The following is a 25,523-nucleotide window of genomic DNA, read 5'->3' on the forward strand; positions in this document are numbered from 1 at the left end:
CTTTTTCAGAAGCGACCTGGCCACAAACGATAGCTCAACAAAGTGGCTTATCACGTGGTAAGGAGCCGTCCATAAATGACGTCACGCACCTGGGGGGTGGGGGGGATCAGATTTTTGTGACGATGTGTGACGAGGGGGGGGGGGTTGAGAAATGTGACGTCACATCAAAATGCGCAACTTTAAATAAATATATAATTGTTATAACACTAATTGTTATAACAACACTCCTACAACATCAGAGTGCAGCGCCACATTAAATACGCACTACAATGACAATAGTTTAAAGCGATTTGAAGCGTGTTTTATTTTCAAAATGGAAATATGTTTTTTTTTATTTGGGGGGGGGGCAGAGCTTTGTGACGTCATATTTGAAGGGGGTCTGACTTTTTGTGACGCCGTGTGACGAGGGGGGGTGGTCAAAAATCGTCCACAATCGCGTGACGTCGTTTAAGGACGGCCCCTAATGTATAGCAACCAAATACTCCAAACGCGCGTTGGTTCTAAATGTGGAGAGAAAAACCGGGGGGGGTGGGGGGGAGGAGGGGGGGGGGGGCCGGAGAAAAAATCCACGCGACCACGTGGAGAACACGCGGACCTCCAAACAGAACAGCAGCCGTCAGGGTCGCGATCGAACCGACGGGCTCCTGCACACCAGGCGATGGAGTCAACATCGGGCCACCCAGTAGCGCCCGCGACGCGTTTCGCGCGCGCGCGCATTTCCCCGCGATCACCTGTCACGCCGTCTTCCCGCACCTCCCCGTCCTCCATGAGGTCGATGACGGCCAGCACGCACGCGCAGATGCACGCGGGGAAGATGGCCTGCGGTGGCTGCAGGGCGAAGTGGGTCGGCGTGTGCTCCGTGCCGTGCTCCTCTAGCAAGAGCACAACGGAATCGCGAGTCACCCTGGGAGCGCAGAGCTACTCCAGGACGGCGGTGTGAAATTGTGGAAGTGGTCCCTAAGTACGCGGCGGTGGTATTACATCTGCCATGACCCCCCACCCCCCCACCCCCCCCCCCCCGCTTCCCGCTTCCCCCTTTCGCGCACCGCAATGTGTCACCGAACATCGGACGGGCAAGGCCAATAGGAGTGCATGGAGGGACAAGGGAGCCTTGGGTGAAATTGTTCGGGAAGGTGCCATCCTTCTCTTGCAAACGCGTCTCGCTCGCTATGGTGAACAAAGGTGGCAGCGTCTCGACCCACGCCAAAATCTAAAGTCAAATGAGATGTTCGCAAAGGCAGGAACAACATCAACAAAGCCTACACCCCATAGATCCATTTACATAAACAATGATCCATATTTTTGTTGGTCAATATAGTCAAATACGTAATTTACGTTGAATTGCTTGTGCACTGAGGAAACAGCGTCTCCACATGTATTCCTATTCGCCTTGCAAGAGGGTAACAAGGATGGGTAAGGGCATGCCTTCAGCGCTGGCTGCAGAGCGCACAGACCACTGCGAACCCCGCCGGAAGGAGTAGTTACGGTGGGAGGCACTAGACGTACAGGACGGACTCATGGAGAGGCGACGGGACACCAGGTTGCCCGCCTCGTCTGGGGGCACACACACACACACGCGCACACACACATACGCGCGCACACACACACACGCGCACACACACGCACACACACACACACGCGCGCACACACGCGCAGACACACATACGCGCACACACACAGCCCGCATGCACACAAATGACGCACGCACAGACACACACAAAACCACATGTACGCTCGCGCACACAGAGACACGCGCACAAGCAAAGACATGCGCATTCTGACAGCCCCAATATAGAGCAGAGGCAGGCGGGGGATTGCCGGTGTTGTTACCTCGGCCCTGAAGGCGTTAGAATGCACATCCATGCACGTGCGTACAAACAAGCGCACAACGGCTGCCTCACAACACGCAACACGCAACACGGTGAAACACATTGTAGCCCCAGAGTTGTCTGGGCGGAACAATTTACGCGGGGGGGGGGGGGGGGAGGGGGGGAGGGAGGGGAAATTCAGAAGAACAAAAATACGGCCGCACAAAAAAATTGCGTGGTAAGAGACTTCTTCAGGAAACACGCGGATCGCAACCGAATGGGCTCCTGAGCAGCACGGGCAAAATTGTAGAGGGTTGCTTTAAAAACAAAAAGAAAAAGTGCAGGAAACCGGGACAGTGGCAACGTCCACCGCAGGCTGAAGCATACGGAGGGAACAAAAAACGCCAGGCCACTCCGACCGCGGCAACCTCCGCAAGTGAGCGACCCACGCCCGTGAACAAACGCGAACGTCGGGGGACGATCCTGGAAGGCGCTAATTCCTCAGAGAGGCTGCCTCCTCCACCTGCCGCTCACCATCCTCCCAAACCTTTACCTCGGCGACGCGAGCGTACCGGAGCGCTGCGGACACAACGGCGCGGTCCCACCTCCCCCATCCCCTCACCCACCAACCCCCAAACCCGCGGCCCCCGAGAGACGGCAGAGAAGCGAAAACTTTTCACGCGATGGCCCAAGTGGGGGGGGGGGGGGGGTGGTGTGGGGGCGGCCTCGTCGGGCGGTCCCCCACCTTCCTCCTGCTCGGCCGGCGTGCCCGCGGCGGCCGACGGCTCGAAGCCGGCCTTCTGCGTGAGCGGGACGGTGGTGATAAGGCTGGCCTCGCGGCCCAGCCGGCGCCGCTCCTCCTCGTGCTGGAGGCTCTTGAGGATGTGCTCGGCGCGCTGGTGGGAGCGGGACACCGCCTTGGCCGAGAACGATTTCTGGGGATGGAAAATGCCCCCGGGGTGGGGGGGGAGGGGAGCGGGTGGGAATTCAGAGAAACAGTCAACGTCTCGCCACGGCGGCGAGATGTTGACTACGTCGCCTGGTACGCGGGAGGTCGTGGGTTCATCGCGGCCAAATGTAGAACTAAGCGCCCAGTTACGTTAACTTAATCCCCCCCCCCCATTGCAATGCCCTCACCGAGGCGTCCTCGCTGATGGCGTCCTGCACGCTGTCCGTGGACTGGGGCACCCACGGAGGGTCGAACACGGGGAGCGACTGCACCCCCAGGATGGGCGATGGCAGCGTGAAGTTAATGCTCGGCGGGGGGACCTGCAGAAAGGGAGGCGAATCGTTGCACTCTTTTTCATTTCTTTCACATCTCTGTTTGAACAACCTCCAACTTAATTCCGAAAGCGTTGACGCGCTTGATCTGTCCACCCGTTGTTCCGTTCGTAACGGCGAGGAGCGCGGAAACAACCCCTCGTGAAGATGATCGAGTACGAGGCGACACGAGGTGCACAATTACGTTGCCGTTAGCGAACCGCCCTCTTGAAAACCAACCGAATCGATGATCGTGTTTGCCCACAACTATTTGCAAACAGGCAAATTTGCAAGGCGGCCGCTGTTTTTTTTGAGCCGCGAACCTCCACAACGAGCAGCCAACAGCGCCACCGCTACGCAATGTCACCGCGCGCTCTCTCCCCGGAGACCCCGCGTTCACCGGTACCTTGAAGGTCTGTGGAGCGCCCTCCTCCATGCGAGGCCAGACCTGGTAGCGGAATCGCCACAGCGCCCCGAAGCGCAGGACGGAGTTGATTCGCTGGGTCGCGTCCTGGTGGTGGAACTCGGACATGATCATGTCCGTCACGTGCTCGGGGACTTTCACCGCGCACAGCAGGAACATTGCGGCTGTTCCACACGGGCACAGGAAGTCAATCGCGGATGAACGTTGTTGCGCTGAGAGATATAGGGTTGTGTGTTGACAGCAGGTGCAATCTTGTCATGCGATTTTGGATGAGACTTTGCCATGCCTGGATGCTCTGGGAGCGGGGGGGGGGAGAGATCATTCTGTGCCTAATGCTAAGCTTGTCTCTGGATTGTCATCAGCGTTTCATGTGAATCACGTAAAGTTGTGCACTATTTGTGGTGCATGCTTAATTGACTGCCGTCCGAAGACATACTCGTCTCAGCAGAACACATCATGGCAAGAATGGACAGTGGCCAGCGGTCAAAACTAACGACAGAGAGCAGCCCAAGGAGGAAAGAGGCCCGAAATTACGTCCACCACGGAAAAGGAATGATGAGACAAGCTCGCGTGCGGGGTCAACACGCATTTTTTTTGTATCGCGTAAACCGTGGAAGATAGCGACGGCTCGCGGAAGCCCTTCAGTAAAATAAGAATAAAACAATCAGGAGGTCGCCAGCTCGATATGATCTTGCAGCATGGCAGTTTAAGTCATTGGCATGTTTCTTAAACCACCACCGCTCCCTCCCCCCCCACCTCTGTCCCCACGGCACTATAAATGGATACACGACAGCTAGGGGGAGGGGCTCTCTGGAGCTCCTTGCAGTGATGGCCCTTCCACCAGCTGCGGGGTCGATTATGAGACTCTCGTCTGGGACGCCCTCGCTGTTCTACGACCGTGCACACCATCGTGCTGCAGCGCTGACGGAGGGGCGCGTTCGGTCGGACCTTTAGCCCGATAACTAATCTACGCAACGGGACTTGCAAGTGAGTAACTGCAGGGGCTGCGCCTTTCCTTTATGGTTTTTTTTTTTTAACACGCCAACGAACCTGCAGTGGCGGCCATGTGCTCGTCGACGCTGAGCAGCAGCTCCCATGCTGCAGGTTGCACGTCGCTGTACATGTCCTCCGTCATGATGGTGGCGGCCTTGATTAGCAGCGACAGGGGAGCCGGGGCCAGGCTCATCACCTCGTTACGAGCAGAGAGCACGGGGCGAGGTCAGAGCGGGAGCCCAGGGACAATAAGAGAAGCGCAGTATGGCACTGTGCTCTAGCACAAGACGTCCTCTCATCGGCATGAATTGTTAATTGCGGTTTGAATGTAATCAAGATTGTGGGCAAATTGTTAATTAGCCTTAATCAAAGAACATTGTGTTTATTGTCCAAACGTGCACGGTCCCGTGTTTGTGCCACTGCCTGTTCGGAGCTGTGGAATGTGTACAATGATAATTGTTTAATGCTTCCAAATAATGTAAGGTATTTATTCGTAAAAGCCTCTCCGAGTCTCAAGACTGATAATCAAGAGGGTTCTGAATTGTGACGTTTGGCCGATCCTTTTCATGCTTTTTTGGCACTGTCGTTCCTAATTCATCTCAAATCTGCCTCAAGACGCGAAGTAGTCTTGTGTCTATGAACATCAACGTTAAGATGAAATACAGTATAAAAAAAGTTTGAAGTTGTTTTAATGTCTCTTACAAGGCCCTGTAGAGTTTCATTTAAAAGGTTGTTTTTATATTCTTGGTTCTTTCGGTAAAGTCACGTAGAAAGGAAACAATAAAATAATAAAAATATAAAACAATAAAATTCTCACGACGTTTCGACTGCAACACAAGCAATCATCATCAGGTGTGAAAACCACAGCAAGAAAAAATGAAAAAAGTGGCGGTTTTTTTAACGTTAGCACCACGGAGAGGGATTTGACAGTTTGTTCAGATGGACGAGTCCATCTATGTTCGGAAAAGAGGAGGGGGGAGACGAAAATAATGGATGCGGTCTGAAAGCCACCGTAAGCGTGAACAATCAATTAAGACCCGAAATGGTTGATCAAATCCACATATACACACACAGAGACAATTTCAACCGAGAAGATGGATTCTGGCTTAGCAATCATGGTAAGGATTTGATAAACCATTTCGGGTCTTAATTGATTGTTCACGCTTACGGTGGCTTTCAGACCGCATCCATTATTTTCGTCTCCCCCCTCCTCTTTTCCGAACATAGATGGACTCGTCTATCTGAACAAACTGTCAAATCGCTCTCCGTGGTTCTAACGTTAAAAAAACCGCCACTTTTTTCAATTTTTCTTGCTGTGGTTTTCACACCTGATGATGATTGCTTGTGTTGCAGTCGAAACGTCGTGAGAATGTTATTGCTTTATATTTGTATTCTTTTATTGTTTCCCTTTTACGTGACTTTACCGAAAGAACCAAGAATATGAATCCCTGCAGTCACGAAAGCCTTCAATCAAAATGTTGTTTTTAATGAATAACCACAATCCTGACCAGAAACTGATCTCTTCTCACTCTAAGATTTGGCATCAAATGTATTCCTTCCGAGGGGTTTGTTTTAAACCCGAATTAACTTGCACCATTCTTACCTGATTGCGAATGTACTTGAGCATGCCAGGGTCTTTCTTGCCATCCACAATCACCTCGGCTGTTCTCTTTTTCAGCGAGGGAGGCCGCAGCGACGATTTGTCCGACTTATGGAATTTAAACTTCGGCAGAGGCAATGGAAAGTAAGGATAATGGAAGGTAAATGTTACAACTCTTCAGAGATGATAAACCCCTTAAATATATGTATTTATTATGCTTGTTGACCCAGGAGAGTCTCACCGAGCCTCGTGGTTCTTGTTCAAGAGTGTCCTGTCAGGTTTTCACAGTGAAGAGCATATGATTGCCGCGCATCATCCCAATGAGTAAGCTGGAAGTAAATTCGATCGTGACGCCGGCACACAATGGCCTACTTTTGCGAACGACATCGCGGGATCTTTCACGTCCACTGGGAAGTAGACGGTGCGTATTTTTACGAGTTCACGCCACGCTGTTCATCAAGGCAGCTGTCGTATTCCAACGGTGGCACCTCTACAACCAGCAGCGAATGTGTGACCCATTGACCACGTCACCGTCCCGTAATCTACCTAAAAACAATTTATGTTTATATATAATAGCTCGCAGCTCTATCTCAATCCACTGCTGGATGAAGGCCTTCCCAAGCCGAGCCGGTCATGGCGGGGTGCTTGACCTCACTTCAAAATGCTGGTCGGTGGGTGGAGGCTGGTGAAGGAGAGTGGCCAGGACCGGTTCAAATAATACTCACATATAATGTCAGTCGTGACCGGGAATTGAATTCAAGCCAACGAGTTTATAGCGTAGTGCGCTAACCACTATGCCTCCGCTCCACCCCTGTTGCAGCTATATAACAATTCTTAATAATGACACTCGTAATATTTAATAGCCACTAAAACAGTATTCACAGAACCTGCTGCCCTATGCGTATTCGTTTAATGTATAATTGGCTTCCATTGTTGGATTCGTTGTCACCATGCTGACCGTCAATGCTTCCATCAATACCATAACATCAAAGCACGCATTCTTCGTGTGGAATAAATATTAACTGCAGCTTTCGGGAGGAGTGAAAAAAGTTACCGTTACCCTTTACAACCTGCGCTAGACAACATCCGCAGGGAAATAGTTTAACATTCCAGGGATGTGTCTGCCTGGGTGATAGTTTCGTCTGGAGGCTGTTCCCTGCGTGTTCCTATCTTGCTTTGTTTAAACCTCGTTAATTTACAGGACTTTGTGATAAAAAGCCGCGGTTTTGTGCCGCCGCAAGGACATCAGAGAAAGTGGAAATACTTTGGGTTATTTTTTTTCCTCACCGGTCCTCATTTCAAGACTTTCAACAATAAACTTCAACGTACGTTCTGTACGCCGAGTTCATATCGCGCAGGAAAAGTAAGATCAGGCAGTTGTACCCACACTTGGCCCCACCGCAAGTGGTCCACTAATCAGTCAAGTGGACGCAAATCGTTTTCCCACCTGGAGGATAACGAACGCATGAATAAGGGGCAAGAAAATATGCCTCGGTTCGTCGATTAAAATATATTCTATGTTGCCATGCAGTACACCCCACTGAATTGTGTAAGCGAGAATCCATTAGGTATGATGAATCCACATTCTACGTCAATGAAATGCTCCGGTTAAAAACAAATATATAAGAAATATATTTTACTGAAATCATAGCAACGAATCGTGAAAGGTCACTGAATCTCTGATGAGGGGGAGGGGAAACGGGCCAAAAATAACATGTCTTAAAAAAATGTTATCCAGACACCAGATGGGACATAGCGCATTCGTGAAAAATACAATACCATTTGGCTTTGCGTACAGCAACAATGTGGATTTATATAAGATCTAAATACATTATCTTTATTGGTAATTTTAAATTAGCATTATGTGCCTATCTCATCGGATAATGCAGAACGTCGAATGCATCGAGAATGACATCTAAATCTAAATACGAGATGCTCTGCAGCACCAGTGGCATAATCATTTTTTCGGCAGAATAAAAGCAGAGGGGAAAAAGCAAAAAGGTCTTGAGCCTGGACTTGAACAGTCGTGGGTAAAAGCTCCGCAGCGACTACATGGGAGGCAGCGTCGGAGAAGACCGAGCGGCCCTCAACGATTCACCGTCACAATTGCCAGCGTGGCGGCAGCGTGGCTATGGGAGTGGCGGGGGTGGGGGGTGGGGGACCACCACCAACGCACCTCCTTGGCCTTCTTGTTGCCGATGTTGGCGCGGCCAGGGAGGCCCTCGTCCTTGACGGGGTCGGCCGAGTCGCCGTACACCAGCTTGAGCGCCCGTACGAGGCGCGCACAGGCACGACCATGCCTCTGGTAGCAGCCCGGGTGGCAGAAATCCGCGTGCTGGCAGATGAAGTTCTGCTGGTTGCACAGCAGGATCATCACCTGCGCCGGGCACGCAATCGCCGGGGGGGGAGATTAGCACGGTGCAGAGAGAGTGAGGGGGGTGGCAAGTAGGCGAGTTGGGTGGTTTTGATTTAAAGCTTTCGTGACTGCAGTAATTCATATTCTTAGTTCTTTCGGTAAAGTCACGTTGAAGGGAAACAACCGAAAGAACTAAGAATACGAGTTGGGTGATGTTGAGCCAGTGGGCTAACAGTGGAGAGAAGCGTGCAGCAGCTCGCAAGGCGACGAAGATAAATCATCAAAACTTTTTCACATTAATTTTCCAAACCTTTCGGGGGTTATCAAGCATCGATAATTGTGTTTTGCGCGCACAACCACACTTACATGATCTCATCATCGAAAGGTCTCACATTTCATGTTTCACATTAATATTAACCTAATTATGTAAGAGTAATTTCTATTTATTTGTCATAAAAATGTAACTTATTATTATAAATGAACAGATGTGATGAAATAATCTTGTATGCATTAAGTTATAAGCAGATTTTAAGTGATGCAAGCCGTACGATAATTTAGCCATCATACACAAGGAGCTTGCAAGCTCAGCATGATAGTCACTATAAAACACGAATCATTAGTATTAGATTCTTGGTTCTTTCGGTAAAGTCACGTAGAAGGGAAACAATAAAATAATAAAAACATAAAGCAATATTATTTTATTATTTTATTGTTTCCCTTCTACGTGACTTTACCGAAATAACCAAGAATATGAATCCCTGCAGTCACGAAAGCTTTAAATCAATATTAGTATTATGTTTGAAGACACTTTTTTGTTTCTTATAGTGGGGAGCTGGTCAGCAGCATTTATACATTCGTGTTGAGGTTGCTGAGCTGAAACAGTGGATAGCTTTAGGAGTGGTCTGGTGAGCATCTGAAATGCTGCTGGTGAACGATCGAACCACGCAGATGGAGGCTCACGTAGAGGTCCGTAGATTTGCGTAGACACTCATCGACTCACATAGAGAAAGCCAGGAATCCACCGAACCTCACAAACTAAATTGCAAACACTTCCTCGTTCACATTTTGATTCAGGAGTAGCCGGGTGGACATCTGAAACGTTTCATGTGAACGATCAAGGTGTGCATCGGGCGTTACGTTGTGGTCCACGGTTTGAGATCGGTCACCAAAGTCACACTGTGGCCTTATCTTGATTGCACCGACGCGGCAGCAGCACACGGCGTGCTGTGCCTCCGTACCTCGAGCCAGGGCATGTTCTTGTGGTAGTTATCATCAGCCCCGTGGCCTCCCACATTGTCAGGCTCAATGCTGGGGTCACTGGTGCTCTGCGTGCTTCCTGCAGGCGCAAACAAAGCGGCATCAATCAGCACTGGGGCGTGAACGTGCAGCCCAAATCAGCCACAAAATCCCCTCAATGCTGGATCAAACGAGCCACTCGGTGCCTTCGGGGCCAAACAAAAAAAAACCCACTGTGGTTCTAGACATTTTCTCCGCGATAAAAAAACTAGCGTGATTCGCTCTTCAATCCCTGCCCTCGATCCACGACTTCTGCACCAATCCCCGGTCACGGTAAGCTGCTCATTCAGACACGTGGCACAATATAGATTTAAAAGCAGGCATTCAACGATTCGCTCCCTCTGTAAAGACAAAGATTTTGGGGTCACTCGTGGATTCAATAATTTATTATTTTTTTACATTGTCGGTCAACGCCTTTAATGGCTGCAAGGGAGCACGTGAAAAAGTCCAATGCAACGCCTACAAATTAAACAATTCTGAAGCACGCATATTTGGTGCACATACTGTGAGCGTAAGAATCAATGTTTAAATCGATGACCGTTTGTGTTATGGTCGAAACGTCGTGAGAATTTTTATTGTTTATATATATTTTTATTATTTTATTGTTTCCCTTCAACGTAACTTTACCGAAAGAGCTAAGAATATACATTTTTATTCGCCAAACTTAAATGAGTCAAGGGCGGCTTGTACGTAATCGCAAGTGTGTGTATGAGGGTAAGAAGCGGTGACAGGCTGCCTGCACTGTGCGACCTGCGTTCGATTTCCGGCCATGGTAAATGACAGTGGAGAGTGATCCATTAATTTGTTCTGGGCCTCTCCTAGGTCAACTCAGCCTGATGCTATTTGTAAACATAAGTACTGGGGAGACAAAGGTGGCCGGGCATGATACTAACTACACCGCCACTTTGTGCTCCTCGCTAGCATTAACCCTTTCCCATTCCAAAGATGCAGGGTAGGTCCCATTCACCGCTAAATTTCTGAAGGCGCAGGGGTTAATTTTATTTTACGCTGTTTTTTTAAAGACATTATACTGTACTCACCGCAGAGAACTGTAGCGACACGACCGCAATCTATGATAGCTGGGTACAAACTGCCACACGCCCTCATGGCCTTTTAACTTCCGATTCGTTCAGAATGAGATTCGATTCCGTTCGGAATCAATTCCGTTCCGATGACGTAACCGTACGAAATCGGTACGGAATCGGAAGAAAAACTGATGACGTCCAGGGTACGTCACCGCAACGACGAAAGGTGGGTGCTCGCCATCAGCACTTGCTCCAACGGGTCTGTAAAAAAAGGCTTCACGGGGGATCTTCGCTATTTATTTATTTATTTAAAAATGCAGCCAGGCTGAGCGTACCGATGTCCGTGACCGTGTCGTGGCTCTGCGAGAGGAGCAGCTCCTCGTTCTCGGACTCGGAGTCCTGCCGCGACAGCTTGCCTCCCTTCAGGCTGCCCGCGCGCCAGATGCTGGACAGCGAGCCGCCCTTCTTCACGCGGAAGCTGCGCGTCCCCTTGATCTGCAGCAGCCGCGAAGCCCCCTGACGCACGCGGCGCGGCACTGCAAGGCACGACGCGAGCGGCCGGGGAGCCGCGGGGTTGAATGCTGTTAGCAGGGAGTGTGAACATTCACCCTAGCCCCCTCCCCCCACCAAGCCTACCACCAGTGAATTCCAAATTGTCACAATTCTTGGTCACTGTTTTTTTTCATCATCTCGTTTGCCCTGTTTTTGTTGTTGTTATGCGTTTCGGTTGAACGGTTTTCTAGGCGCCGTTAGCCTAAATGTAACTGTATTGGCATGTAATTTGTGTAATGGAAACTCTGTAAACACTGTCTTGAATGTAGCGTCGCAAGTGGATGCAGGGGTGGCGTGAACCAAATAATACATTTTCACACACACACTTCTATGCATATACCATGGGCATACATTTTTTTAATCAATTAATCCACGCATCACTAAATGCATGTTTGCACCACAAAGTTGCTGTGTATTCAGTGGCCTTTGTCACCACAATAACCAGAAACATAATCCTACTCTGACGTCTTCTCAAAGCTGTCCTGATATCGTAACTTTTTTAGGCTGTGTAATAAAGCGCACAGAAACATTTACTAAACCCTTTATCCTCTCGGGGGATGTACAACACGTACCGCCCGCTGATTTGTTGAACGTGAAGAGCTCCCCTGATATTATTACAAAAGAACACACGTTTACATTTACATATCAGAGCCGAAATAACTCATCAAAGTGTTCTGGATTATTCTATGAGAGAGGGCACGTGAACAAAATTGAAAGAGCGACCTTTAAACAAGATCGTGTTCAAGGGGGCAGTGGAAAGACGCGGGTGTGTGCGCGCGCTTCCTTCACGGTGTGGTCTGCTCACTGCGCCTCTCCTCCCAGGTGGTCTCCGACTTGAGCGTGTGGCTGCTGCTGTGGAGGGACTCGTGCGACTCGGGTTCAGGGTCGTCCAGGACGCCCGCGAAGCTGATCTTACGCTCGTAGCGGTGCCGGTCCATCTCCGGGTCCAGCCGGTGGCGGCCTCCATCAAACTCCTGCCCGAGTGCGCAGAAGGTCGGCGCAATGAAGCCGTCGCTCCCTGCCGCGGTCTGATGGGGTTTTGTAAGAATTGTATGTATGCGCTTTTGGTTAACCGTCGAACAAAGGCGGTAACTGCGTCGTGCGCTTTCAGATGTGCCTCTGCGGCCGTCTGGAACGCTCTTCCTTCCGATATACACTTTTAAATCTAAATTGAAAAACGCATTTCTTTCGAAATGCTTTTTGTGTTTAGTTTGTTGTCCATCCCCCACACCTCCAATTAGCATGGTTGGCTACATACGGTGCGAAAGAAGTCCAACATACATACACGTTCTCTGTTTCCGCCCAAAAAAATATATGTTTGGTTCATCATCCTATAGGCATTCCAAATCAACAGTAAATAAACTCTGGACCAGTTTTTGCCCTTCTGGGTCTCATCAGCAGAGTCAAGCTTGTTGAACAATTGCTGCTGGGTTGCCAGATTTTATTGGTAAGAACAGTGGTCAGAATGGGCCAGTATACAAGAGCTCGCCATGCCGGCATTGCTCAGACCACCAAACATGTTTAATTCACTTATATGTCGCTTTAACCTTAGTCAACCCACACGTGAGTATTTTTGATAGGGGAGATGGCAGTGAACGGGACGAACTGGGGTCAAACCGGGACCCATACATTTCCATTTCGACCACCGGGTGAGCGAAAGCACACCACCCAGACAACTGTTTCACGAGGTAGTGGTGCAAGATCTGACCGCGGCCGGCTCCGTGCGGGGCTTGGGCAGGAGCGGGAAGGTCTCCCTCAGGAAGGTGGTGATCTCCATCAGCAGCTGGCAGGCGGCCATCTTGAGAGGAAAGGGGCAGCCACACTTGGAAGGATTCACGCTGCCTGTTGAAGATCGACATGCCGCCGTTACCGGGCCACCACACTAGATTTACCTCGTCATCAAAAAATCGGCCATGTTCAATCCACTGCTTGACGAAGGTCCGCTCAGCACGCTGTGCTACGAACCCGGCGACCTGGGTTCGATACCCGGCCATTGCCAGCATTAGTGGTGGCGTACGATATTTAAACCGGTAATGGCGCAATCCGCTCCTCCGCGCTCACCAACTCACACTGACCAAGCGTGGTGAAGTATGGTCATACAACCTCCATAACTTACAGTGGTGGCGGGGGGGGGGGGCGGGGGCCTTCGCCCAGCAGTGGATAGATGAAGGATGCGTCATTAGGACCCTCCTCACTGTCATCGAGGAAGTCCTCCTCCTCGTCCTCCGCCTTGAGCTGCTTCTTCATCTCGTCGTCGTGGATCAGGCCCAGGAGGCCGACGGGCGTCTCGCTCTCCGTGCGGCTCAGCTCGTCCAGACGCACTCCGATCGCCTGGCACAGCGCACGAGACGCGACATCGCTGCAGCAACTCACAACACCGAGTGCGAGGGCACAGAAATGCTGCTTCTGAAGTCCTCTCAAAAGACCTCTCGATCCGGAGCAGGAGCACGAGGTTAATATGCCCTGCAAAGAGTGCTAGTCCCGTGTCGGTGTGGTCATTAAGAATAGCGATTGGCCACTAAACGCATTTAAAAACATGCGCTTACTATTTTGGCTGCTGTACATTTCCATGTGATAAGCCACTTCTTCGAGCTATCATTTGTGGCCAGGTCACTTCTGAAGAGGAACTGTATAAATCAGAGGGGCCATACCTGGAAAAATAAAGAGTTTTGTTTAGTTGAGACTGAGATCAGACGATCAACTCAGGGACACTTGAGACTCGGTTTAATCACGAGGTTGTCTTCAGGGTGCAATGATTCACAACCACCCCTCCACCACCCTCCCCCGCCCCCTGAGGGGATTTGAATGATCGTGATTCAGTCACAATTTAAATTCAACAATCATTGCATTTAGTTTCCCCATCTCAATTGTATTGTTTCTCACATTGTCCATTGCCTACAAAAATTGTGTTCGCTTCTTCAACCTACGTTAAGTATATAATTGGTGCATCATGTGCACAAAATATAATTAGCAGAGCTCATACACGATCCTGTCAAATGCACACGTAATTCAGTACGCATCAATTTTCAACTGCATTTGCTTTTGCGCCATACTAAGCTTTACTGTTTAAGCGTTACAAAAGACAATAGTCCCCCACCCCCCCTCCCTCCCACGCTGTCAGCAACAGCACAATTGAAACGTAATTGCAACAACAACAACAACAACTACAACTTTTGCAACACAACAAAGGAATAGAGAGTGTGTGTTTTTTTTTTTTGGAGACACCGCTGACCTCCCCCCACTGGAAGAAGAGCTTCGACGCGTTCCACTGCAGCCGCTGGTTGCGCTTGCTGCCGGCCACCGGCGAGCGGCCACGCGACAGCCCGCGCCGCGACATGGTCACGTGGTGGCCCTTCATCCACTCGGGCCAGTTGCCGCGGTTGCAGCGGTGAACGAAGCGCGCGCACTCGAGGAAGAGGGCGGCGCGCGCCACCACGGGGGCCTCCTGAGGGGTGGGACGGACCGGGCCAGGGGGTGGGGCGGGGGCGAAGGAGTGGGGAGAGAGAGAGAGAGAGACGGCGCGCGGGGCAGCGCACGGCGGTCACGACGGCGGCCTGCCCACGCGCCGCCCGGTGCTAGCGCTGCCCGGCGTTGCCGAGTCCTTCAAGCGTACCGATCGCCAAACGGACCTTTGCCAAGGTTGCCAGATTCGTCACGAGGTCGACCGTTCCGAAGCTGTCCACAGAGGTATCACCGGACAATGAATTCAACATCTTGCACTGGTACAGGATCCTCGACACGCCCCCTGGATTCATGCCGCTGGACAATTTCACACGCGCGACACGCGCTCAACTGATGCGGCGTCCGTAATGCACACCTGGGAGCCGTTCCTAAATCTGCATCTTGTTCTCAGAGCCAGAAAGTCGCTAGATCAGTCGCCAGCTGCTTTCACAAAATATCATCGCCAAGGAAATCCCATAATTCGGCTTAGGTCAAGTGATACTTTTGCTGAGTCGGCAATAAAGCTGATATCAACAAATCGGCAACAAAGCTGATATCACATGGGGCTGTATCTTGGTCCTTTAGAACCTTGAAGGAGAACCGATTGCTTCTCATTGCTATGCTCTAAAAATGTGCTGTCCATCTGCCCCACGCAAGGACATTTTTTTCTCTCCAAAAACTGCCAATTCCCTAAACCGATGGGTATGGAACTTATCACAGCTTCCGAGCACCGATTGCCGAGATTTGTGTAGCTTTAGGGCGAGATTGGCAAAGGAATGCGTTTTTTTTTTGTCCAAGTTATTATTTCGCAAAATGTTTCACGTTGCTTAACCAGCAACATTAGTTCACGTGCAAGAATCACAGTGTTTACGTGCCAGTGCAAGCGCGCGCTTCACGTGTGCACACGGTCACATTTTGAGCATTTGCGTATTTCCGTGCCCAAACTTCTCCGTAGGAGCTGGCCTGCCAGCTCAGGCAGGCCAGCTTGTTGTAAATTGCATATATACCCTGCATTTGGCCACAAGCCACTGTGCTCGGCATGCACTAGAGTTGAATGTGCTTGTTACATAAATGATCTGTGTTGTCGGGTCGGGGCGGAGCTGTGGAGCTCACGTGCCTCTTGGCATACATCGCATTTATCCTGTGCTTATCGATCAGACTGATATTGCAAGCAGTGTCTTAATTTGAAACTCGATCTTGACTACCACAGTGCGGGGACTTATTTCATCGCTCCCACTTGCTGTCCTTCCCCGCGCCTCCAATTAGCACGGTTGGCTACGTACGGTGCGAAAGAAATTCAGCATACATTCATACGTGCTCACGAATATTGTCTGCCGGGTGACGAGAGTAATATCGGACACTCCTCCTGTTTACTGATAAGGAGGGACCATTTACAGGGTTGCCACGATATAATTTTTTTCACGATAAAACATTGAATTTTGTCAACGACGGTTATCGCAGCATCGGTTTCCCGAGACTTTGGATAAACACGATTTGACGAAACCAATTGTATTGTAAAGGCAGAGGACAAAATTATAATTTACGATTTCTCTTTAGGCGAGACCCCACGCAATGATCTGGCCAAATGTTGTAACACCCTCCACACCATGCACCATACAAGCAATTAAATGCACACATTATTATTGTTGTTGTTTTTGTTGTTTCAGCTCACCGGTAAGTGAAGAGCAATTCTCGCAACCAAATGTAGCAATTTCATATGACGTTTCGCTTGAAACGTCATGTCTTTCAGGACGGAATAAAGGATCCTTAACATACAATTACAGTATAGTGGACCCAATGTCGTACGACATAGCGTGATATCGTCGAAAAATTGGAAACACTCGGAATTTACAGCGGAGAAGGCGCTACCCCTTTTGGAGATGTACGTCAAGCTGTGGCAAGGGAAGCCGGCAGCTGTTTACCTGTTCTGTTCAGCGAGAGCTCTGTGGCGGTCTAACAGCAACAGGGCTACAGGGTCAGAGGTGAGGCCACCAACCACAACAAAGCACTCCCACAGCGCTTTGTGCGAGTGTGGCACAGAGGCTGCTGGGGCAAGTGCTGTGAGCGAGTGACACCTACGTATGAGGGCCGGAATGGCACACGAGGGGGTGGGTGGCCAGCACCACGCCCAGCCGCCTTTGCCTCCCCAGTTGCGATGTTTACACAGTGCACCAGGTACTCATTTGAATACGTCACTGGTGTTGGCCGTGAGCGGAAATCGAACTCGAGCCGCCGGGTTCATAGCGCAGCGCGCTAACCGCTACACTACCACTCCCCACAAACAGAAAACACACACACAATGGCATGTACGGACACGTACACACGTGTGCGCGCGCGACACAGATGCGCACACGGAGACATATACACACGCGCGCACACGGACACACAGTTACGCAAATACACCACACACACACACGTATGCGCATGCACACACACACATGTACACACACATATAGACATGCGCATGTATGCGCACACACACAAACAGCGCATTTGAGGCGGGGGGAAAAAACAAAAACAAGCATGCCAGTGACTGTGCAGAGAGAGATGAGGCCACAGACACGTGGGACAGGGTACGCTGCAATGGACAGGCTGACATGATGATGGCCGATTCAGCACAGCCTGTTCAGCTGCTGTAACGGGAATGGACCCGAACTTTGAGTGCAAGACTACTCTCGGAGCGCAGATCCCATTTCGGATAAACGTTGGCTCAATCACTCGTACAAAAGCTCTGACCAAGGTGGGCGCCTGTGAGATAAGCACTGAAAGTGTACGAGGTCATCCACGAAACAGGGGCCGATTAAAGTGCAGAATCATAAGGCAGAGTTGCGAACAGTTTGCGATCGCATCAGCGGTGTACACTGCTCAAGTCAAGGGGTCAGCGTGACCAAGGAAACTGATGCCACAGCCACTTGCTGTCGTCCCTTCCGCTGCTGCCGTGCCTGTCATGCGACAGAGGGAGGATGCGATGGATATGGCCGTGCGGGGGATTGAGGTACATCGAGTACTTGCGCAAGGGAGACACCAAAAACGTAAGACCCCAAAAAACCTTCACTCCGCTACCCTCACAGTCTGGAACTCTTTTCCAACAGCCGCCCATGCTGTTGAATGCGTCAAGCGTGTTCCTGTCCAGGCTCAACACCTTTCCGTTGTTGAATGTGACTACGACCTCTTGCTATACAATACACATAACCACTAGCTCCTGTACGGCATCTTGGGAAGTGATCGCATTTAGACGCTCTACGTATCTCCACGTATGGCTCAATTTCACATTCTGGTGATCAAGCCAGAGAGCTGCATCGGCGGTAGCGGAGTGTATCGCCGTGATGTCTCCTTCGTATTTGTCGATCGGGCATTGCGTCGCTATATGTTGTACGGCCTGTTCTGGATGACCACAGTCGCACGCTGGAGAGTTTTACATTTGTGCATCGGGTATCCGCATCTGCCCTTGTTTGTGCAGTGGACGCGGTCCAGGGTGGACCACGAGCTTCGTGGAAGATCAAGCCCAGGGATCTCCTGCACTGGGTCTCTTTCACACTGCACAACACCACCCTGGGGTCGCGCACGTGCAAGTGGTGGCGGGGTGTGCGAGTCCGCGCAGGAGAGGCCGCGGCGCGCGAGGTACCAGGTCAAGGGCGGCCGCCAGGATGGAGGCGTCGGGGATGGTGCCCGGATCGTTGCAGTTGAGCAGGAACTGGAGGCGCTTCATGCCCAGGCGGATGGCGCTGATGTTCACGAGGTTCCTGCGTCGCCCTGCCTCCTGGCCCGACGCCAGGTGCTCCTCCAGCAGCTGTGCCACTGTGGCAGCGAATTTTATATTTGACAAAAAAAAATAACACCAAGGTAAGCTCGGACGGTATAAATTCCACATGTTTAAGGCAGGCTCCAAAATCCTTCGGCAAATTATCTCCACAAAGATCATCTAATGGCCTGTTAAACTGTCGGGGGAATCGATTATGCTCTGTTTAAAGGTTAACGTTTTGAAAATGTTTGCAAAATGTAATCGTAACATTTATCATATGTACTCGGTTGTTATTGACCTTTTCTTAAATGTTTAACCTTATTTAACCCATGTCTCCCTTGAGAAAGGGCTCTCACCTGGTTATAAATAACATGTTTAAATTAATAGCCACAATGTACCAGGCCCGAGGAGAGGCCAAGGCACAGTTTATATTTATACCCATGAATGCATCTGCAGGTTGAGTCATTTCGTCAATCCACCGCTGGACGAATGCCTCTCCATGGTGTGCGGGCCTTAGGAGTTATTTGACCATCGAGAACCGCTTCACATATCCCCATAGGCAAGTCAATTTTAGGTTTTTGTTGACATGAATGGCACTTTTCTGGCACAAATCTGCAGCTCCAAGCACCATTTCATGAATTACCGAGCAGTGAAATTTGAAAATGAAAACAAATGAGAAAATAAATACATACCGTACATACTATCCCTAGTTGTTCAACATATAAAAATAAAGCAAGTTGTGGCTGTGAGTTGTTGTATTTGTGAATACAGCAATACCCCGGTTTGAGTCGGGGGTGCGTTCCTCAAAGGTGCAATGACGGATATTGAAACGACGTAAATCGAAGCGAATTACAGGGTTGTCGGTGGAGGCGAAGGCTGAGAGGCAACGGATAACGAGTAAGGACGGACGGATGCTAACAGCGACGTGAGTGTGGGTTCGAGGCGACGCAAATCAGGCAGCGGTGTTGATAATAAAGTGATGACGTATTTGCAAAACGACGTTAAAGGGGAGACGTAAATCGCGGGTATTGCTGCATCCGTAAATACATTTTATATTTTAATTAGCATGTAACTCATTTCCGCCCTCCCCTTCCTCCTTCCTCCCTGTCCCGTTCCTTCCCCCAGTGTGTTAGTTATCGCCACCCCTTACTCCTTTCCCCTCCCCATATAAATATTCGTGCCCCCGCACGTGGTCCCACCTGGGTGGGGTAGCGAGCCCAATTTTTCCACCTTCAAGGGGGCCCTGCTGCGCCGAACTCGGACTGCCGTTCGCGGAGCTTGCGTTCCCCCCCCCCCACTCCGTTCTACGATCGGTGCTTTGTACCGGCCTCGCGTTGAGTTGTAATAAAAACATTTTTTCAAAAAACGTTGACCTAAAGATATCGCTCATTCCTGGACGGTGGGTGGAGCACCGTCTTTCTCCTCGGGCTGCGTGATCTTGGACGGGTGCCTCCGGCTGAGACGCCACCGGCTCAGCCTCTTGAAGAAGTTCTCCTCCTCCTCACCGCCTCCAGGCCGCCCGTCCTCCAGGCCGCCCGCCTCCGACAGTTTCGTGACGCTCGTGAATTTCACCTGGGCACCGCAGCGTGTCGAGATGTCAATTACGTCGTCTGGTAGGCAGGATGTCGTGGCTTCGATCCCGACCCTGACGCCTGCTGTATATAATCGGAGTTTGCAGTGTTTCACTCCCCGTGCTCACGAGGAGTTTTCACCGGATCCTCTGGATTTTCCCTCCACTTTACTCAATAGCTGCTGATTGGCAACTATTCATATACCGATAGAAAAAAATTACTGTTCATCAGGAAACAGTTTTGTAATTCTTATGATGTCTCATGGTGTAAACAAGTACAATCTCCAACTCGTATTCTCCACTCTGGCCTCTCTATTTAGTGCCATGTAGAACGACCATTGCCTGAAATGGTGCCTATTGTATATTTTTCATTTTAATGCCACAGTGTTGTTGATGAATGCACTGAGTTCTGTCGTTCGTTAATTGTGCTTGTGCACAATGAATCACCCAATAATTTGCTTCATTTCAGAAAGTGTAAACTTTGGTATTGGTTCTTTACAGCGTTGCCTCAGTTGAGCTCTCAGTGCTTCGGGCATTTACATGTCAGATTCAGAATACTAAACAGGGAGCAGAGCGACTTTTCATCCGTGCAGTCTGGCTCCAGCCACACGTGACGTTTCATAAATGGGTTTTTTAAAATTATGGCCGGCTGTCGCGGGCGCGCGAGCGAGCGAGCGAGCGGCTGAGCCAGCCAACCCCCGAGTCGAACGAAGGGAACGCAACAAAAGGGGTCCCCCCACCCCCCCGTACCTTGGAGTTCTGTCGGATGAAAGAGAGACGGTCTATAGAGGCCACGTCCAAAAGGTCCTCCCTGGGGTCAGCAGTTCCTGACAGAGAGCCTCTCTTGAGCCAGTTTCCTGCAGTGAGAACCAGGGGCATTTGCCTGAGCTGCCTCCTCGCTGCAGCGGTGGTGCAGTAGTTAGCGCGCTGGGGCTACGAACCCAGCCACCCGGGTTTCATTCCCCCTCACGGCCAACACCAGCGACAAAGGCGGTCGGGCGTGGTGCTGGCCACCCCCGTGTACCGTTCTGGCCTTCATAGGTGCTCGATAACATCACTTGCACCAACAGTCTGTTAAGACTATACGGGGGATCTTTGTCTGTCTGTGTGTGTGTGTTGTCTGCCTCCTCGCTGCAGCCAGAATAGTGTTACCTTCGTTTTGAGAACCCGATTATAATATATTTTGGCGACCCTCCCCCCCACAATTCCTCTCTGATTGTGTTCGACAGCTGCTTGTGCTACAGAGATTGTCCTCATTGCTATGGTAGCCGACCCGTCCATGACCATTCCCATGCTGGATGAAGGCCTCCCCTTAAGCAGTCATCATCTCAAGAGATAGAACCATACACATGCAGGAGATTGTAAAACATCTAGCTTTAAAATACATATATGTAGCAAACTTCAATGTACCCGAGACACAATTTTATTTTTTACCCTACCTACGTGAAAAACAGCACGGTAGCGAAGCACATATGCAATGAAAATGTATTATTCATTGGTGAAGTTGCATGAATGTCCATTAAGTTTGATGTCAGGCAATCTACGCACATCTGAAAAATATATGCACTGTGTAAAATGTGCATTCATTCTTTAACGCCGTGCAAAATGAAGACATGAGGCGATCTATATCGAATGCAAAACATTCATTGTGAAATGCCTGCCCAACGCCACCACGTGTAGTGTAGACTGAGCCAGGCCTGTGCCAGGTGGTGTGACTCGCATGCACAAATTACTCAAGAGCTGCCCAGGGCCACCTACCAGCCAACAGCGACATTGACCGCATGTGTATATACATGGAGAGTCGAAACTAATGGCAAACAGGGATCTTATAAAGAAACACAAATTACTTCATGGCTACAAAAAAATAATCGAGGAGTGCCCATTGCTATCGTGCCACATTTCTAATAAATAGCTAGCCACATTTTTTTTGTTGCATTTCCTATGGTATGTGATTGGATATTAAAAAAAAAACAATGGATGCATCTCCTGTATATATCTGTACAGTGCCAATTCGCCTAATGTGATCCCGAATGTTGACGTAGTTTCTCACTTTTGTGAAATTTATTTCATGCTTGTTTGGTTTGCCACGTCTGGCATAAGCAGCAATAGCAACAGCAACATAATAGACACCATGATGATGATTGTCATCATCATAATCAACAGCAGAAATAGCATCGTCATCTGCATCAGAAGCATGAACAACTTAGACAACAATCAGCAGACGCCATCATCTGCAGCAGTAGTAGCAACATCATCATCATATGAATCATTTGGCGGGACCCCGGGGTCCCGCAAAAATCAGGTCAATAATTATAATTTTTCAGTCCGCCCACTCGTGATCCCGACAGCAACGCGCCGCCCGCCCAGACTCGCGCCAACAAGCCCCAGCAGGCGGCGATCAACACGATGGGCGCCACCCCACCGGCCAAACGGAAGCCCCGGGGGGCGTCCGCCGCAGTCGCGCGCGGCGACGACGCCCTCCGGTCAGCCGTCGATCCTCAGCTTCTTTGCCTAGGTGAGCCCGCCCTCCAGGCAGTGAATTTAACGTGTTTATGTAATTTTTCAACTTTTTACGAAACTTAGTGCCCCGAGTAGCTCTCGACGAGGCCAATCGATTGACGCTAGTTTTGTTGTCGGTAAGCCAAGACTCGTGTCGCTACGCGGTTTTTCCCACTCCGGAGCAGTGATGGGAACCCCGGGGTCCCGCCAATTGCTTCATATTAAAAAAAAAAAACATCTTCATCGGTTTCATATTTATCATTAGAAACCAACTTCAACATTTTCAGAAGTTTAATGAACGTAAGCACAGACATGATTATGATCATCATCATCATCATAATGATCAGTAGAACCATAAGCAACACAAATACTACCCTCATTGTCATCATCATCAGCATCATAAACACCATCGGCTGAGACACCGTCGTGATCATCATCATCAGCAGCAGCATCATAAACACCATCGGCTGAGACACCGTCGTGATCATCATCATCAGCAGCAGCAGCGGCATCATAAACACCATCGGCTGAGACACCGTCGTGATCATCATCATCATCATCATCAGCGGGGTACTCACCTAGCGGCAGCTTGAGCTTCTTGCGGAGTGTGACGCGGTGCGTGCGCGTGCGCGAGCGTCGATCGGTGGTGGTGCCCGAGTGTGCCGTCGTGCACTCCGACGTGTCCTGCTCCGACTGGCTGCTGCTGTCGCTGTGCGCGCTCTGAGACTTGAACATCTTGCGCCAGAACTCCTTGCGACCGAAGAGCCCGCCCTGCAGCTGCTCCTCGCTGACGGCACACGACGCGGCCGTCGACGGGAACGGAGCGATTACGGCGGCCGGGGGCACGAGTGACAAAATGTTATTACTTGGGGCGGCAAATTGGGGGGCGCACCGGGCGAAATGGATTGAGGGCGAGGTGATCGTAGCACAACGTCCCTAAGGAAGAAATGTATTTCAATCTAAACTGTTTAAACTAAACCATTTTTTGTAAAAAAAAAAATATTCTTTGGGTCTTTCGGTAAAGTCACGTAGATTGGTACAAATTTATATATATTAAAAAAATATAGTAAATATAAAATAAACAAAAAACTACGACGTTTCGATCACAACATGAGCGATCGTCATCAGGAGGACAAAGGGGGTAAGGCCAGTCTGTGACGGTGCCACACTCACTGTTCGGGAGACGGTGCCTGTCGGCCAGATCCGCAGTTCCTACTGTCGTCCTGCGACGCTCCGGGCTGCCCCCTCTCCTGCCCGCTGCCGCCAGCGCTGAACAACAAACAAAAAAACCCAACGAATTTTAAACAGTGTTGAACCTGCTTCCCAGCATGGCCAACGTTTGGACGATGCGAGTACATTGTGAGCGCCAGAGCCGATGAGTTGGGCTCGCGAACAAAGAATGAATGCACGCTGCACAAAATGCCTCGGTTGTCCTGCGTTCACGATGGCTTGTGCACAGGGTGCCACGGCCACTCTCTCAATCCGCGCAACTCGATTGTTGCATTTACGTGTATATTCCTTGTGTGTGCTGTCAGTGTCTATTAATTGTGCCTTGTACATAATCATTGAGATGCTGATGCATTTCGACACATTCCAACCAGGGACGGATTAAGGCACGGGGGGCTTTAGGGGCTGCAGCCCAGGGGGCCTCTGCCAGCTGGAGGGCCTCCAGAGATGAAGCGAAAAGTGATTTCGTTTGTGAATGCCGAATTTTATTTGCTGTTAGCCTCGTAAAAATACAATTTCATTTTTTCTTTAACTTTGTTTTCCTTTTGAAAACATTGCTGTGGGCCTCACGGTACCTGTAGCCCAGGAAGCCTACAAAATCTTAATCCAGGCCCTGAGTCCCAACCTAAAATTATTCCAAGTGATCGGTGTTTCCAAGGCAAACGGAAAGAAAAAAAAAACAACGCCAGGGCCGTAACCGCTAGACCTGCTCGCCAATGCGCCGGCGGCACCGCCGGTGAATCACGTGATGCGTACCCCTTGGTGTTGACGTTCTTGGCGTTGTGCTCCGTCTTCTTGCCGGGGTTCACTTTCTCCGCGCTGTCGAGGAGGGCGCTCAGCGCCACCCGACGGAACACGTTGCCGTGCGACTCCTTGATGAACTGCACCAGCTGCCTGATGTCGCAGTAAAGGCCCTGCCATGCACGCACGCACGCACCCACAAAATGTTGACTACATTGATTTTAAGTTTTTACGGAAATCATTTTTTTTCCTCCTCCAATGTTATCCTCGTTGCGCTGTTGGTGTCGCATCGCGAGAGATGAGAAATCACATGTTCGATCCCTCACAAGAGCAGTGCCACCTTTCGTGTTAGAGAACGAGGGCGACGGAAGTATACATCAACAGGAGTACTTCTGAGATCTGCTGACGTGACCTCTGGTCTACGGAGAAGAATGTAGCAATTTACCACCTGCAATGCTACAGAGAGCAGTGTTCATCGCACAACGGATAACATGTTTGAATCCCAAAGGTATCATTTTGTCATATTTAGTGCAAAAGCAACCTGGAAACCACATTCAATGAATGAATGATGCAGACAAGTAACCAACAGCAAGCCGCATTTGTTTTGCTTAAACTTAAGCTAATTTAAACACGGTAAAGCAAACAGCTGCAAATAGCAAACAATCGGACGTACGGAAACGCATTGGCAATTGATCGACATGCTACAAGCAGATGTGCCGTACAAGAGTGCCAATGAGAGGTTAGCGACGAGAGACTGCAACTCCGGAACCTGTACGAGCTGCACGGCACAAACAACCAGCCCGCGTGTGTGCGAAGTGCACCTCCCCTGAGCCTGTGTCCCGATTAAGCGTGCATTCACAACGACGGTGAAGCAGATGAGAAAAATACGACCATGATAGCACGATACAGATCGCCGCTGAACAAAATAAAACAGCTGAACATACACGTCCAAACAATCATTTATTCATATTTTTGGGGCCTTTCGGTAA

General features: G+C 50.1%; 1 protein-coding gene across 8 annotated transcripts in view; it reads right to left on the reverse strand.

Annotated features, from left to right (window-relative positions):
- UNC80 (unc-80 subunit of NALCN channel complex) overlaps positions 1-25,523 on the reverse strand; it is a 111,137-nt gene that overhangs the window by 49,789 nt on the left and 35,825 nt on the right. For 7 of the 8 annotated variants that reach the window (XM_032949134.2, XM_032949136.2, XM_076065393.1 and 4 more), the window contains 20 exons: positions 24,550-24,707; positions 23,740-23,835; positions 23,145-23,353; positions 20,818-20,924; positions 19,910-20,069; positions 18,381-18,553; positions 14,547-14,759; positions 13,510-13,645; positions 13,023-13,156; positions 12,120-12,288; positions 11,098-11,298; positions 9,680-9,777; positions 8,262-8,462; positions 6,089-6,208; positions 4,543-4,681; positions 3,475-3,656; positions 2,946-3,077; positions 2,554-2,743; positions 1,426-1,554; positions 732-872 (listed from right to left, as the gene is read on the reverse strand). In XM_032949134.2, the coding sequence (XP_032805025.2) occupies positions 732-872; positions 1,426-1,554; positions 2,554-2,743; positions 2,946-3,077; positions 3,475-3,656; positions 4,543-4,681; positions 6,089-6,208; positions 8,262-8,462; positions 9,680-9,777; positions 11,098-11,298; positions 12,120-12,288; positions 13,023-13,156; positions 13,510-13,645; positions 14,547-14,759; positions 18,381-18,553; positions 19,910-20,069; positions 20,818-20,924; positions 23,145-23,353; positions 23,740-23,835; positions 24,550-24,707 (3,088 nt within the window). The remainder of the gene's footprint in view (positions 1-731; positions 873-1,425; positions 1,555-2,553; positions 2,744-2,945; positions 3,078-3,474; positions 3,657-4,542; positions 4,682-6,088; positions 6,209-8,261; positions 8,463-9,679; positions 9,778-11,097; positions 11,299-12,119; positions 12,289-13,022; positions 13,157-13,509; positions 13,646-14,546; positions 14,760-18,380; positions 18,554-19,909; positions 20,070-20,817; positions 20,925-23,144; positions 23,354-23,739; positions 23,836-24,549; positions 24,708-25,523) is intronic. The other variant, XM_032949139.2, reaches the window with a different exon arrangement.

Source organism: Petromyzon marinus, chromosome 7 (assembly GCF_048934315.1).
Source record: "Petromyzon marinus isolate PM22_M1 ecotype Great Lakes invasive population chromosome 7, UKy_Petmar_22M1.pri1.0, whole genome shotgun sequence".
Classification (NCBI taxonomy): domain Eukaryota; kingdom Metazoa; phylum Chordata; class Hyperoartia; order Petromyzontiformes; family Petromyzontidae; genus Petromyzon; species Petromyzon marinus.